Source organism: Leguminivora glycinivorella, chromosome 3 (assembly GCF_023078275.1).
Source record: "Leguminivora glycinivorella isolate SPB_JAAS2020 chromosome 3, LegGlyc_1.1, whole genome shotgun sequence".
NCBI lineage: Eukaryota > Metazoa > Arthropoda > Insecta > Lepidoptera > Tortricidae > Leguminivora > Leguminivora glycinivorella.
Window position 1 is genome coordinate 21,117,671 of NC_062973.1, and position 17,002 is coordinate 21,134,672.

The 17,002-nt window shown below is 38.9% G+C and overlaps 2 protein-coding genes and 1 long non-coding RNA gene across 3 annotated transcripts; 1 reads left to right on the forward strand and 2 right to left on the reverse strand.

Moving 5' to 3' along the window:
* Window positions 1–1,873: 1,873 nt before the first annotated feature.
* LOC125224944 lies at window positions 1,874–2,767 on the reverse strand. Its single transcript, XM_048128464.1, has one exon. It carries the CDS (start codon window positions 2,765–2,767, stop codon window positions 1,874–1,876), a length of 894 nt encoding a protein of 297 aa, XP_047984421.1.
* Window positions 2,768–9,826: 7,059 nt separating this feature from the next.
* Window positions 9,827–13,023, reverse strand: LOC125224924. The gene is made up of 4 exons (XR_007176935.1): window positions 12,552–13,023; window positions 12,236–12,306; window positions 11,669–11,764; window positions 9,827–9,988 (listed from the first exon to the last, which is right to left on the reverse strand). It is a non-coding gene; the product is annotated as an uncharacterized LOC125224924 (long non-coding RNA).
* Window positions 13,024–15,931: 2,908 nt separating this feature from the next.
* Window positions 15,932–16,510, forward strand: LOC125224945. Its single transcript, XM_048128465.1, has one exon. It carries the CDS (start codon window positions 15,932–15,934, stop codon window positions 16,508–16,510), a length of 579 nt encoding a protein of 192 aa, XP_047984422.1.
* Window positions 16,511–17,002: the final 492 nt, after the last annotated feature.

The following is a 17,002-nucleotide window of genomic DNA, read 5'->3' on the forward strand; positions in this document are numbered from 1 at the left end:
GCGAGCTCTGGATCGGACACTTGAGCTCTAGCCAGATCGGCCAGATCGAAAGGTATCGCCAGTTCCTCGATCCGAGATAAGGTGTCGGCCACAACATTATCTTTGCCGGATATATGCCTTATATCGGTCGTGAACTGGGATATATAATCTAGGTGCCTAAACTGCCTAGGCGAACAGTTATGCTTCCTCTCGTGGAAAGCAAAACTGATCGGCTTATGATCAGTATAGATCGTGAAGTGCCTCGCCTCTAGCATGTGTCGGAAGTATTTGATACCTTCGTAGATCGCGAGCAGTTCACGATCATACGGTGAGTATTTGGTATGGGACGGACTGAGTTTCCGGGAAAAGAAAGCCAATGGCTGCCATACCTGGTCCTGCAGCTGCTGCTGCAGTACTGCACCCAGTGCTACGTCTGATGCATCTGTAACCAACGCCAGCTTAGCCCGACAATCGGGATGAGCAAGTAACGCTGCGTTGGATAGGCTTTCCTTGGTCTCGTTGAAAGCCTTCAGAGCATCGCCGGTCAGGTTGATGGGTTTGGAACCTTTGACTGCTCCACCCAGGAGAGCGTTGAGAGGTGCTTGGATTTGGGCGGCATGCGGCAGGAATCGCCTGTAAAAATTGGCCATACCCAAAAATTTCCTCAGCTGCTTGACGTCCTTGGGTGGTGGAAAGTCACGTATGGCTTGGACTTTGGTGTCTAAGGGTTTGGTGCCGCTCTCCGAAATCAGGTAACCTAAAAAAGTTACCTGGGGAGCCCCAAAGACGCACTTAGACACGTTGATCACCATGCCGTAGTCCCGGAGTCTGGTAAAAACTTCACGCAGGTGCTGTTTGTGCTGTTCTTCGTCCCTAGAAAAAACTAGAAAGTCGTCCAGGTAGCAGTAGACGAAGTCCAGCCCGCGTGTCAGCTCGTCCACAAACCTTTGAAAGGTCTGACCTGCATTCCGGAGTCCAAAGGTCATAAATGGAAATTCGAACATACCGAAGGGCGTCGTGATGGCCGTCTTCGGTATGTCCTCCGGACATACAGGTATCTGGTTGTAAGCCTTTACTAAATCAATCGTACTAAAGACCTTACAACCAGATATGCTGTGTGTAAAATCATGCAAATGCCTGATTGGGTACTTGTCGGGGATCGTCCGAGCGTTGAGCTGACGGTAATCACCACAGGGGCGCCACCCATTATCTTTTTTAGGCGCCAGATGCAGTGGTGAAGACCAAGGGCTCTCCGATGGTCGTGCTGTGCCGCTAGCCAACATACCTTCAAACTCCTGTCTCGCCAACTTCAGCTTGTCAGGGGCAAGACGTCTCGGAGCGCAGGATACTGGGGGACCTGGAGTGGTGCGAATGTGGTGTTGTGTGTTGTGAGGTATAGTGCGTTGAATACCAGCAGGTCGTGTGATTTCAGGATATTCCTGTGATAAAATTTGATGGTAGCAAGAATCGCTGCCGTTCATGACCTTGACGGAAAATATGTCAGCACTATTAGTAGCTACAATAGCATTGGAAAATAAGCTAGTAGTGTTATCTATAATACGACCTAGCCTTTTACCACCACAATCTACAATTATACTATAGTGCGCTAAAAAGTCTGCACCTATAATCGGTTTTGTAACCGTAGCTACCACAAAACGCCATGGAAAGTCGCGCCGGAGTCCTAGGTCCAGGTTGAGATGCGCGTAACCGAAGGTTTCGATCGGCGTCCCATTGGCTGCGGAGAGGTTGTACCCCGTCGGCGCTCGACGCTCGCGTAGTAACGACTTGGGGAAGACGCAGAGGTCGCTACCGGTGTCGACCAAGAACTGCAGCTTCGACCTTCTGTCGGTGACAAACAGGCGACGCGAAGTGACAGGGCGGTCAGGAGTCGCCATTACCGACTGCCCGTGGCATTTCCCGACTTGTTGTAGTCGCAGGGTTGCAAGCACTTGCTAGCGTTCTCCCCATGTCTGGAATGGTACCAGCAGACGGGAAATTTTCTGTAGCTGGACTGGGATCTGGTGCTGGAACGGCTCTGCCTCCTGGAGCGGCTACGATCCCTTGGGCGGGATCTTCCCCCACCACGGTCCATCTTCAAGTCGCGAACCTCTCTCCTGAGTGCAGCTATCTCCCTCGCCAAGGCGTCATTACTGGAGCCTGGTTGCTCGGAGCTGGCGGAAGCGACGTGCGATGAACAAGCGCAGCGTGGGCCGATATCGTAGACTCTGTCAGCAAGGTCAACGATAATGTCCATAGAAGCATCTGGGTGACCTGCGAGGACAGTTTGCACAGTCACAGGTAATCTGTTGGTCCACATCAAGCGTAAAACGTCGTCCGATATACGATTCGCTGCCAAGGCCTGCAGGTGACGCAGAAACTGCGAAGGCTTACGCTCACCCAGCTCTTCATGGTGCAGAAGTTGCTGGATTTGTTTCTCGGTCGTGTTGCTCAGCCTACTGATGAGTTCACTTTTCAGCTTTTTGTACCTATCAGTTGCCGGTGGGTTGGTGATAACATCCCTGACCTCCTTCGCATATTGCCGATCTAACTGACTGACGATATAATTGTACTTGGTCAGATCCGTGTTGATGCCGGCCACGTCAAACGAACTCTCAACCTGTGAGAACCAAATCTCCGGGTCCTCTGGCCAAAAAGGTGGGAGTCGCATTCCGACCTTACAAACATCGGATGAGTCCGTCGTCGATGTTGTGGAACCGAGCGGAGCAGTAGTGACGGATGGTGCAGTGGAAACAGGCACTCCAGCCGGTACTTCTGTGACGGGCGGCATAACGGTACTTTTGTTATCTATTTTTCTGGACACTTCTACGTACGGTTTTCTGGTAAATATCCTTCGGTCCTGTGTTCTTCAGGGGTCACCAGTATGGGGTTACAGGCAGGGTACGTGACGTAGGTCAGCCACAAAATGCAAACATCCACTTTCTCCAATAAATATTATAATGTCTATAAATATATTTACAACACAGAAGGAATGTCCAAAGTTCAGAAGATAGAAACACAGAAGGTAACAGTACGGAAGGAATAGAAAATACAGTTTAAACAAAGGCAAAGCGATAGCGATCGTAATGCGTCTAGCGGTCATAAGCGACATGCGTTTCGCGTCAGTATCGTACATCGACTGAGGTGGGGCGCGGCGCTTGCCGGCCGGTACTGGACGCATCGAAACCGGGCCCCGCGAACAAAGAACTGCTATCGCGGTGCGCGTTTGCATAGCACACAACGACCTGTTGGTACGGCAAATTATTGACGGACGATACATAAACTTAACGTGTATATTATAAATAATGTAAATGTAATATAATATTGTGTTTGTTTGTTTAGTGATGTAAGTCAATGTATGTATGTGTATAAAATGTATATAAATAAATATGTGTATATATTAATGATTTTATTTTATTATAAGTGTAAATATATTATTAATGTAAGTTTAGGTGTAAGTGGGAAGGTAGCCCACAATTGTACCTGTAATTTTTACAAAATAACAATAAAAGTACCTGCTTTCAAACAAAGGAAAAATGGTTAAAATCGGTTCACGCATCAAATAATTATCCCATAAATATCATCTTCCATACTTTAAGCTCGCGCACATTAGTTTACTCAATTAGCCGATAGGTGTCGCTGTACGTTGAACGTTCATTTCCTACATCGCGTTTTTCCTGATATAATGGAGTCGGGTCAGGATCAGGAGCGTCCTGACGACCATGTTGTAACGTAAACTAATTATAAAGGTCGATAGTTGTCTTGATTTTCTTTGGACGTTGTCTAATAATAAAATTGTATAGGTATTAATATTAATTTTTTTGTGGGAAATTGAGTCTAGAGGGATTTAGATAAGTCTGTAGAATATGAATAACAATTAATGATTCAACTATTGAAAGTTGGGCGAGTCCGACTCGCCTTTGGCCGGTTTTTTATACAGTAGATGCCCAATAGGCAGCAGCATTAACAGCCCTGGCTGTTGCGTCTCTCAGATCGAGCTCCGAGCATTTTCTTTTTTTTTTTAACAAAAAAGACAATGTACACAAGCATATCATTAAAGTTTCGCCAAACTAGTTTGTTGGCGATGCGCTCCATCTTATCTAATATTCTAATATCTAAATAACAATCCACCTATTAAATATACACTACCTACAGACAGTACATCTGTTTCCAATAATGAACCCTATTTCGACGCCACACAAGTAATTATGCCGGTAGATACATACGCAACGGTCGCAACGCAATTTGTACATTGCTTTTGCCTAAAACATCACTTAGTCCCACTTGCACCAACCATTTAACTCAAGGTTAGTGGGCTGTCATCTGTCAAATTCCATATAAAATGGTGGGGTAACCCGAGGGTTAACCCACCATTTTATAAGGAATTTGACAGTTGACAGCCCACTAACTCTGAATTAAGTGGTTGGTGCAAGTGGGCCTTACGTTTATGACGTCACATGACCAAAGTAAACATTTTTTACTCTGAAATATCGTGACGTTATTAGGGGCGTGCTTACAATTACGCCCACGCATAGGACATTCCATAATCGAACGGGGCTGTAGTGGGTTTTACACATGGTCCTCATAATGAATGTCACTTGTGAAATGTATGTATGAAACGTGAAACGCTACCCTACAATGAAACGTCGTAAAATAATGACGTATAAGCCATATTAACGTTTAAGGAAGTACGTGAACAAATCTCGATGTATTGTTGCTAATGTAATCTTTATTATCCTGCCACATACTTCTGTTGTATCTCCAAGAAATAAAAATAAAAATAAAATAAATATTGGTAAGTTTTATGACAGGTATACCTACTAAATTTATGTTCGTACTATTTAGCTGTGTTGGCAATGCAATGGTTTTAAAATAGTTTTAAAGTTCGGCCGGCCTTTCCGAAATGACAATCGTTGACGTTAGACGCCGATCTAAACGCAGTCTGGCTCTGTCGCACCAATACGGATGAGCGATAGAGATAGCCAGTTAGATACGATAAAGATGTAATCGTCAGTAAAAATGTTACTTTAAACGTTGACGTTTTATTGTTTAGCAGCTCAAGCTGCTAAGTCTAATAGGCTAGTTTCCTAAATAATAGTTATTTGTTATACAAGGGTGCAAAGTTGTATTTTAACGCCGAGATAGAATTGAAAAACGAGCAAGTGAAAGGATTCTATAGTTGAACCACCAGCGAAGCGAGTGGTTCGAGAATAGAATCCTGAACTTGCGATTTTTTTAACACACGAGAAGTAAAATACATTTGCACCCGTGTGTAACACAAAACTTTTCCCCTCACTATAGCGAGAAAGGTACAACGTAAAAAACACGTTTATCACTGCTTCCAGTAGTTCCACCACCGGTGGTAAATCGTGTCATCACTAGATTCACTCACTTTTATCAATTTTAAAGCAGAAAAAATGACTATATTTAAGGTCAAATTACTTTATCCTCTAGTGGATAAAATGCGTTTTTACCCGCTGGTATTAAAGGACAAAACACGTGTTTCCGAGCAATCTTAATTAGCAAATCGTTTTGACAGTTCTTAAAAGGAAGCTGATATGACTAGTAGGAAACTATAGACCGTCAACCAAATCTTGTCACTAGAAAAAGGCGGCAAATTTGAAAAATCGCGGGCTAGCAACACTAATAGTTTTGAAAATCGGTGGAAATTCGCGTGTCATTTGTATCTTATCTGTGGAAATCTCCAACCTACCAAAAAGAGAAATGACTAGCACATATCCGTCCCTTTTTAATACATTATCTAATTCGTAAGGAAGGAGGGAGCCCCTTGAAAAAAAATATCTGTGGCTGTTCGACGTGCATTGCTGGTTTTTGTTCGTTTCATAGGGATACCATACTTTAGTTTGATGTACATTGCTACTGCCAAAATTTGGTTGACAGGCTATAGCCTAATAGGCTAACTTTAAAGTCTTTAAACAGTGATAGGCGGCTTTCCTTCAAAATTGTTACCAATTTATAATATCGTTACTACTTTAAAAAAAACTTGTATCTTCGTCTGTCAGTGAAAAGAAAATTGTAGTAAGTATGTATGGAATGCATATAGACTTACTGCGTTTTAACTTTGAGGAGCAGCGTGAGATACGAGATTTTTTCAAAGTAGTGACGATATCTTACTATAGTTACTATCAACCTCTGTACTATGTGCGTGCTGGCTGATTGGCTAGTACGGATGATTTTAATTTTATTGAAGTTTCTTGCTGACAATAAGCTGCTGTAATAATGTTTTACATAACTTTTTATAATTTATACCTAATTATATGTAAATATTCAGTGTTTTTTCATGAGGTTGTATCAATGTTTAAATAACAATACTGTAGGAAAACTGAAAATTCGATCGTACTAAATCGTAGAATGTTCTTACAGTTAAAGTATTTTATATTTCACTATTTTAGTTCTGGAAAGTGTGTTCCGGGAATTCATCACACTAATTGGATTAACGAGTAAGTACTCTAGGATTCTTTTATTCCGTTTTGAAGGATAGCCCCGTGCATAGCCGGCTATATCCCGGTGTTCCCTCGGTCAATAAAGACGTTTCTCGTTACCCTAGTGTTTGCCAAGATATTAACTTATCTAATTAAAACGATTGTGTAATTAATTCTGACCTCGTCGAGTGGCCTGTTGTAACAGAACAAGCATCTATGACGAGGAAATGGACTCGTTATTACATATAAAACTTACGGCGAATCAACTTTTCCTTGACCAACTTTTTGGTGCATATTTCCTTCGGGATTTCATTGAATATTTTAACAAATAATATCTGCGAAGCTTTATCATATGTTTAGTTACGTCATCACTCATAAAATTCACTATTATTTGATGCACAACTTATTGGAAAAAGCTTATTTACAAACTATATTCACATGGATGGATTGTTGACATTGACAATCTGATCTGACAAACGAATGACGTTCCGATATTGCGTCTTGGTTCTAATTACAAGTCAGAGAGGTAATAATCACTGATATTGATTATTATACTTCCTGAATATATCATTCAATGTAACAATTAGGAACAAATGTGATCTTTCATTGCGAAGTTACTTACTAAATTGATTTAAACAATCTTTCACAAAATAATATTTACGTAAAAATATTTACGAAACACTCCACTATTGGACTACATAGGTAACAATATCAATAGCTCTGTCTCTCTCTAAAACACGTGCAAGCAAGCAGATGTTACTACTGATAGGTAAACGATTATTTGCTGAGAGAACATGGACGTTAAATGTATAGGGTGTACGGCTTAGTAAACAAACCAGTCTCCATTATGTCCCCAGTAGGTCTCCAGTCTCCATTATGTCTCTGTTGTGTCTCCGGTATGTCTCCAGTCCCCAGTTTGTCTCTGTTATGTCTCTATTATGTCTCTATTGTGTCTCCAGTATGTCTCCAGTCCCCGTTATGTCTCCATTGTGTCTCCAGTCTCCATTATGTCCCCAGTCTCTGTTGTGTCTCCATTAGATACTATAAAAGGGTCGGAGCGAGCCGACGCGCGTCATTCTTACAATATCCACAAGACTAACAGTGTCTCTGGCTTTCGTGTGTTATACTGGTGAGTGAAGTTGTTCTGCTATTATTTCTCTGTTTGTTTTTACTTGGAAATTATTCTAAGTAATTGTAAACTTTGAAATTGTGTCTTTGTTTGATTGTGCGGGGACAATATCGTCGTACAGTTGAATTTAGACCTGTGGTGGAATTGCTTTACTGTCAGTTGTGGGGTTAATTTAGTGTTCTATTTATAGTGTAGTGTTACATTTAAATTGATGTGTATAGTGAAGTTTTCTGTGCTTTGTTTCATGAGTGCCGTCAAGCAATACAAAGACTGGGTCGATGTATGGCTGGTGCTTGGAGATAAGTCTGTGTTTGGTTTTGTAGGGAGTAATTCTTGCAAAACTAAGCTTAGATTATAGCACGTAAAGGAAACTTCATTCGTTTATTTAGTTGGTCAGTAAAATTGAATTTAGTAATTTTCTATGGGGTTATTTTGTGAAAGTTATAAGCCAGATCATTGTTTGTGACAGACTGTTGTCCGGCTAAGCGCTTTATACCTCGCGGTGTTAAACATAAGGCGTTTAAGAGTCTTTTTGTTCCAAGTGGAGGCTTGGACGCTTTTCTATACTTACAAAAGCGTATTTTCTCACCGGTCTCAAAGAGTCCAACTGTTAGATGGAAGTGAGGACTTTCACGATTGACGAAAGACATTAGGAGTAATCCTTGCTCACTGAAGTCGGCAGTATTTGAGGCTGGGGTCCTATATATATTTATATTTATTTACTCGGTGCTCTGGTCCATGCTGGCGTTGGTCGCTGGGGATTTCGGTTGTGATCGATCCACATCTAAGTAAAGTTGATCGCAGCTGGGTCTCTCATGTGGCTGGTACTGGTGTGTCTTAGAATACTGGATATATACACGGATAGGGCGATCTACTCTCTGCTACCCTAGCCCGCGGGCAAAAGCAGAGGGGGGGATCTGACCGACACAAGCCTATAGGTTGCCTATCTCAGCTTCGCTGGCTGAACTGTACAGCTTATGGTAGGGATACACTTGTGCATATTCTGAACATTAGATCTATGGTAAGTGATGGTCTGTGTTTCAGATATGCTAGAGTAGGGAAAACGATAGGATTAGGGTAGCGTCACACACTATTTCTATGAAAGTAGGGTTCTTTTACGATTGGTCTTAAAATATAATTGGTCAATGTGTATTTATGTGGTTTAAATGGATTTTAAATGTGGTGTATACTATCTTAAACTGCTTGCTAAAACTTTGAACTCATAAAATCTCTTATTACTTAATTTACCTGAGTGTGATTAATAATTGTGGTAGCAATTTCTGATCTTTTGGTGTAGCGGCGGGATGCTAAGTGTTGCTAACTGGGTTTTCAAGGTAAATTCTATCAAATTGGCTAGGGAAACAAACTGTCTTTGGAATAAAAGGTATAGTTTGTTATAGGGTCCAGTGGCATGCGAGCGCCGTCCACTGATGGAAAGTCAAAAGCTTAGAAAAGTTAGTAGACTTACTTAGTTTTCATAAAGGTTAGCGACTACTCGGCATTTCGTTAGTACATTAGAAAGGTCGAGAAGTTATGGTCTATTAGCAGTATTGGGGAACGGGGGGTTTAACTAGGGAAAAAGGAACAAACAAAAAACAGGGTGTTAGTTCGTAGATAGATAGCCCTTCAGGCTTACTTGCTTAGGTTCCCGATAAAGTGGTTTGGTCGGGTCAGGGGTCCCATACCGCATCGCAAGCCCTTGCCCAAGCCGGGACCACTAATAAGGCGTAGCGGATGATTACTAAAATATTTTTTAATATTTATTTCATGTATGTTTCACTCACTGACTTCTATTCTAAAAATTTATTTATTACGTCATTAATTTTCTCACATATAACTTTCTAGGTCTAAATCTGATAAAATACTCTTCTATAACACTATATTATTATGCTACAATAACCTTTATTCTTCTTTAAAATATAAATAAATAAAATTTTAAATATTAGTCAAAAATACAGCTGATACTCATTAAAGGATCTAGGTTATCGCGGATCACATCGAAGGGTTCTACTTATTCACGCTAGACGATCACAAGGCCAAATTTACGGGGTATATTTAAAGGGGGGACAAGTAAGTAAGTAAATAAGTAAGGTGAGCGGAGGTTTTGTTACATTTGGTGACGTGACCAAGGGATCTAAGATGTGCTCTATAGAACACATCTTGGATACCAAGGTTTACAAATAAATAATAGCCTTACCAGGCTACATTTGTTGCTGTGAAGACGAGTGGGTGTGCTGTATTTCTGACTTATTTCATCTCTAAATAAAACTCATATACCTAATATTTTTATTCAATCGCTATTTCATAAAAACAAAAATAACTTTATTGTTAATAAACACGTCTGTAGTATTTTCTTCCATTGTTTTTTTCTTGCCGCGTTCCGGGCGAGGTCATGCATCGATGCGGAGTCAATTGTATTTTCATTTCCTACCTCTGGATTCTGAAAAATAAAAATAATAAAATTAAAGTAGCGTAGTAAACTAAGACAAATTTATTTCTAGGAAATTAGCTCATAATCGTAGTAGTTGAACTAAACATCGTCCCAATTAGGCCATTCGGTTGCGTTGCTATGTAGCAATTGTTGGCATTGGCACATCTTGACGTTCCCTTGCGCCTGTGCGTAGTACTATTATTTACTCTGTGTCTTAATGTATGTTTTTATAGCTGTTGTATAGGCGGGGCTAGTACGTAAAATACTAGGTACTTATAGAAAAAATATTCATGTACCTAAAATAAAAGAAGGCGCGGAGCTGTAGTAGTTTAGAAGAGTTTCCCACCTAGTAATCGGAATTGGAAACATAAGTGTGTACACTATGTATAATAGCAATAGAATTTCATGTTAAAACAAATAGTTCTCTATATGTCTAGTACATTTTCATAGCAGGTTCTGCCATCTTCAGGGTTATTTTGAAAGCTCACATCACGTTTGCACTTTACATTGGAGATCGGATAGCTTCGATGCTGTCTTATATAGTTCATGAACACTCTGATATGTATGTTCCTGGCAGGCGTCTGTTATACAGAATTTCATTTATTGGCAGGATAACTACTAGTTAGGTCAGTAAGTAGGTCGCTAACATAGTCTAGATGTAAGATTATTTTCCTAAAATAACCTAGGATACCTAAGCCCTAGATTTAAGACCTAGTAATACAAGAAGATAGGCTCTAGTCTAATGGCTATGGGGGCGCGATTATTCATTGTCGCGCTGAAGTACAATATTATATGGGGCGTCCCGCCATTTTTCTATGAATGCTGAATAGCTACACGCATGTGGTACTATGACAAGTACATCCTTCGATGGATGGTTTATTTGTATTTCAGTTGTAACTCTATAATCTACAAATTGGCTCACAGGATTTCATACATCATACAATAATTTGGCATATTGTTTGTACGGATTGTACCAAATATTGTCACTGTAGTGCAGCCATGAGAAGAACAGGTTTCTGTCTGTTAAGATATAGGTATTAATAATATTAGGACTAATTTAAGTTCATTAGCTTATAAGTTGTCATACATTTTCATACTACATCATTGGTAAACAGGCATACGTCCCTCTTGATGGTGAGAGGTCACCATAGCCTATATCTGCCAATTATTTCAATAAATTAAATCCACTGTACGAATTTCAACTTTCTATACGTATATATTTTTACTGTAGTAATACAAATAAGTATGTATGTATAAATAAGATATTTAATAGCTCCATATGACATGAGTTCGTTACCTCACATGATAAGCTGTAGGCTAGTCTAAAATAGTAAGTGTAAAGCCATACAATTATTATGTTCGGTAGATTGTGTACACAGCTTTTATACAATATTTCACAAGTCAGGAGTATGCCAACATACTGTACTTCATTACAACCATGTCAAACATATCCTACGAAATATTAGCATTACCAGCATCTGGGAGGTCGTACCTCGCCATACCCTAACTCCACCACTGCTTGATCATTGTCACAATTGCTTAATGAATTTCATGAAAATTGATTGAAATTTGTAATATTCCTGTTAAGTAGGCATAGATAATAAGCACTATTATCATTATAAAACCATATTTCACTGAGGTTCAGAAAAAGTATGTAGTATGTGGTACGCATTAAGTATGTAAACTTACCTAACATGACCGGGTCCAGTCTGATTGTCGGATTACTTTGTTGTTCAGTAACGTTGAGCATGAGCTGGTAGTGTAGATCAGTGAGCCTTTAGTACACTGAAAGGAAACGTCAGAGATTAGAAATGTTCATGTAGATAGCGTAAGAAAAGGGTTTAGTTTTAGAGTGGGGTTCTGCCAAATAGGAACAATATTATTTCATTTATCTACTCACAGAGGCGCGTCGCTTAATTTTGGAACTAAGACACGCCCGTGAGAAATATTGTGTCGGAAAAAACAACGCATACAGCGAAAATTACAAAAAGGAAATTAAAAATAAAAAAGTTTGAGAACCCCTGCCTTGCAGTTCATATCTACATGAGCTAGGACATAAATGAGTTAGTAATGAGTTTGCTTAGCCAATAAAATGAGGATGAGTCAGTTAAGTTTGATTTTTACCCGGTAGCTCATGCCTCGCCGTTTTGTTCTATGCTTCGTTTCAATTTTCAAGATAAAATTCTTATTTGCCATGAGCTGTTAACTTTTAAATTTTATAATTAGAACGTGTTATTATAATAAAACATAAAGTACCTTTCATTTATATGAAGTTAGTAGATGTGTGGAGGAAAGTCCGACTTGAGGCGTGGCCTCTCGGGTAAAACCTGAAATTGTATATATGAAAAGTTTAGTTAAAATAGGGTGCATGTATGTTTAAGGAATCTTATTTATAAATATGCATCATTAAGATTGTTTATATTTATCTTGTTCATTCACAGTTAGAAAAAAAGAGAGCTACCTTATCCATTTTTCCAAGTAATACAGTTTTCCTGCCGAATCGTTTAACTTACTAAGTAGGGTTAATTAAATCTAAGAATAGCTTTTTAATGACAAGATGTTTTGTACTTACTTGGAGATAGTGCTATGACAGGGTACAGTCCATAAAGGACACACCGGAAAATTGTCCCGTTCAGCTTGCAACTAGTTGGAATTGTTTAGGTGTTGATTACCGATTAGATATACTGAAAATTAATACATACATTGTTTAAACCCATTGTAACAAGAACAATATTTATATTAAGTCTAGATTTTCAGTCTACATAATTTTATTTAAGTGTCCAATCCAAAGTCAATCTTTATCTTTGAAAAATACAAAGTTTGTACAAGACTCAATGGTTATTTTTAAATGCCATAACATTTATTTGAAGGCCTACAAATATTACTTTCCATAATCAATAAGCTAGTGCCTCAGAAAAATAATTAAGTCATTTCATTGTTTGGAACCGCAAAAATTTTATAAATTCCAAGTACAGTTAGGTAGCCTAGGTCAAGTAAATTAATCGAAGATATATTTTTGATGTTTACTCTTTAAACGAGGTGTGTTCAGGAGTTTCGTGTTTCATGACAGAGTAATTACTTTATAAAATTAAATATAGATGAATAAAATAAAGGAAATAAAATGAAATATTCTTTGTCTTCGAGTCAGGGTAGAGTAGGGTAAAATGGGATAGGTAAACTTTTAAAATTATTATCTAGTTTCTATTTCTATTTTTATTATTTATTTTGATTACTTTTAAAAGCGTTGGCTTTCTGTAAACAATCGAGTGAAAGCGTAATTGAGGAGGAATGAACGAGTGTATGTGTATAAGTTAGAGGTGATGAATGCTTATAGATGTATGTTTGATAGATTGAATGGCTGGATATGACGGATGTAAGATATGAAAGTGTGTCTCGAATGTTTTATTTTATGGAATGAGTGGATTGATGCAGACAGACAGCGCTGGAAAGTGGTCAAAACTAGTTTGGTCGGAATTTGCGGGGAACAAACAAGGGGGGGAATTTTGGGAACACATTAGTCATAAAATTCTTATTGGTTAGGTTAAAATCCAATGGATTCGACCCATTTCAAGGGTAGTTTTTTATGATTACTACTACACAAGGTAATAAGACCCATACGAAAACCACACACCTCATCTTGAATGGGATGTATTTGACAATCGACATATTTAAGGGCCGATATCGTCTAGTGAGAACGAGGCTCTTTTCAATAATTGTTTCCTTGTTATGTTTTCCAATTGTGGAGTTTAGTATCATCAAATCACTTCTTCATTTGATCATGATATGGTACCAACTTGAGGTACATGGTTATGTCATTTAAGGTTTGTTTTATAAAAATAAAAAAAAACACACATTTCCAAACAAATCTTAAGTCAGTATATTTTATTCAAGTATGAGACATGCGCCAAAACATGTGGCTGGAGTGATTAGGTAGAGAAATTGGTTTGAGTTCCGACAATGGAGATTGAAGGCTCTGGACTTACAATGAGAGCTCTAAAGGTTTCTTCGTAATTGCGTGGGAAGTTATTGTGAACTCGTTGAAATTATTACGATAATTATTCCGGTCCAACAGTGTGGATGGAATGAATATTCGCCGCGACCGGGGAACGAGCTAGCAAGAACGGGTTAGTAGGACCTATCAGATTCACAACCTGATATCCCTGGCGGTGCGTGGACTCTGGGAAAGGAGTTCTCATGGTTCATTGTCGAGACTCTGATGAGCTGATTTCAAAACTGAGTCGCTAGCAGTCGCATAGTATTGGAATACACACCACACAATTAGAAATGGGGGGGGATATTTCCGACAGATCTAGAGATATTTTTCTTTTATTCAATTTTATTGCTTCTTTTGCTAAATAAGATTGGATTTTTTTTACTAACCACTTTGTATTTTGTAAAAGAAATCCAATCTGGGGGCGAGTTGTAACAGAACAAGCATCTATGACGAGGAAATGGACTCGTTATTACATATAAAACTTACGGCGAATCAACTTTTCCTTGACCAACTTTTTGGTGCATATTTCCTTCGGGATTTCATTGAATATTTTAACAAATAATATCTGCGAAGCTTTATCATATGTTTAGTTACGTCATCACTCATAAAATTCACTATTATTTGATGCACAACTTATTGGAAAAAGCTTATTTACAAACTATATTCACATGGATGGATTGTTGACATTGACAATCTGATCTGACAAACGAATGACGTTCCGATATTGCGTCTTGGTTCTAATTACAAGTCAGAGAGGTAATAATCACTGATATTGATTATTATACTTCCTGAATATATCATTCAATGTAACAATTAGGAACAAATGTGATCTTTCATTGCGAAGTTACTTACTAAATTGATTTAAACAATCTTTCACAAAATAATATTTACGTAAAAATATTTACGAAACACTCCACTATTGGACTACATAGGTAACAATATCAATAGCTCTGTCTCTCTCTAAAACACGTGCAAGCAAGCAGATGTTACTACTGATAGGTAAACGATTATTTGCTGAGAGAACATGGACGTTAAATGTATAGGGTGTACGGCTTAGTAAACAAACCAGTCTCCATTATGTCCCCAGTAGGTCTCCAGTCTCCATTATGTCTCTGTTGTGTCTCCGGTATGTCTCCAGTCCCCAGTTTGTCTCTGTTATGTCTCTATTATGTCTCGGAGAGAGGGCGCTGGTGTCGCTCCGCCATGACGTCTTGAAACTATGCTCGCGATATTTTTTACGAAATAAAATATTAAATAGTGTTAAAAGTGCCTAAAAATAAGACTTTTAGATCAAAGAAGAGACAAGTGACGGACACAAATAAAATCTAAGTGCTAGTGTAATGGTAAAATGTGATATGGACAAACACAAAGAAGACAAAAGTTTAACGGACAAATTAAATGTACGAACTTTACGGTGACACATTCTATTCTTCGGCAAATCTTTACCAAAAATAAAACGAACACTAATAAACTCAGTGCTTGTGTGTTAAGAAGATACATCTGAAAATCTAGTGAGATAAGACAACAAAGAACAATTTAACGGCTTTCATTCCAAGATCTACCTACCTATAACAAAATATATAAAACGACATCGACTCTGCTGCAAACACGCCAATAATAAATAAACGCTTGACATTACTTTTGAAAAATCTATGAACAGTAAATATATTATTGAAACAAAATCATTATAAGAGAAAATTCATTAGGCATCTAACAAACATTCTATTAATAAAAGTGGTTCATAACGCCATCTGTACGTAAATACGAAGACAAAATTCCAGGTTCCATAAATCAACTAACATCACAGCACTCACAGCTAACAAGCCATATCTGGTGTCGCCATCTGTTGTACGCATGGCAAATCAAAACTGTCGGTAAAACAGAGGTACTACAATACCGTGTTGTCGACCATATTGGCAAATCAGAGATAACGTAAACAAATTTGACAGTTCGCAACTATGGACTCCATGGAGGAAATGAAATTAATGTTAAAGTCGATACAGGCTCAGCAGTTTAAACAAAGTGAAGAATTTAAATCACTGGGGGAATGTATTGCGAAACAAGTTTTGGACAAATTAGACGAAAGACTAGTGCTAATTGAACAGAAACAATCGAACCTGGAAAACAAATTGGAACTTCAGGAGAACCAAATCGAACAAATAGAACGCCGACTAAGGCAGCGAAATATAGTTTTGTTCGGCCTGGAAGAGAAAGAAAGAAGCTATTTTGACTTAGAAACTACTGTATTACGTACTATAAACAACACTATGCAAGTACAATGCCACGAAACTGACATAGAATCCTTAAGAAGACTTGGCAAGAAAAGAAGCAACGTCAGGCCTGTTGTCATCACATTCACTACACTCGGCAAGAAAATACAAGTCCTCCGTAAGAAGAAAAACCTAGAAGGTACGAATTACTACATTAAAGAAGACTTTACCGGAAAAGTACTGGAAAAAAGAAGAGAACTCCAAGATCAGGCAAAGAAGGAGCGAGACATGGGCAACAAGGTGATAATTAGGCAGGACAAGCTATAATATTAAAAAATAAAAATAAAGACACATCAAGCCAGAACAGCGAACATCATAACTATAGCCACAAGAAAAGAACCATCAACTCGGTATACTCGCCCCCCCGGCAGACTTCAAACAAGGAAAATATTCCAGCAACACAAGTTAACCCCCAAGCTACAAAGAGAAACAAACACACAATTACAGACTATATGACGGCGCCTAAGGCAACTCCGATTAGCATGCAGGACTATACAACAGTGCAAAACCCCCCGACACCAGTGAATCCAGCGAACCCAAATCATAATGACAGTGAACCAAAAAACGCGTAACAAGAACCCCTCTCTGCCCCCGCCTCCCACCACGGCTGGTCCCCGAGGGAGAGCTAGACCACCACCCTCCAAGGACACCCACGCATACACAAAAAATGAGAACAAGATCATCCCTTACTCAAGGTAATAATTTTGAACAATCTTCTAAACAGGCATTCAGAAATAAAGAACAAAATATACTACATAT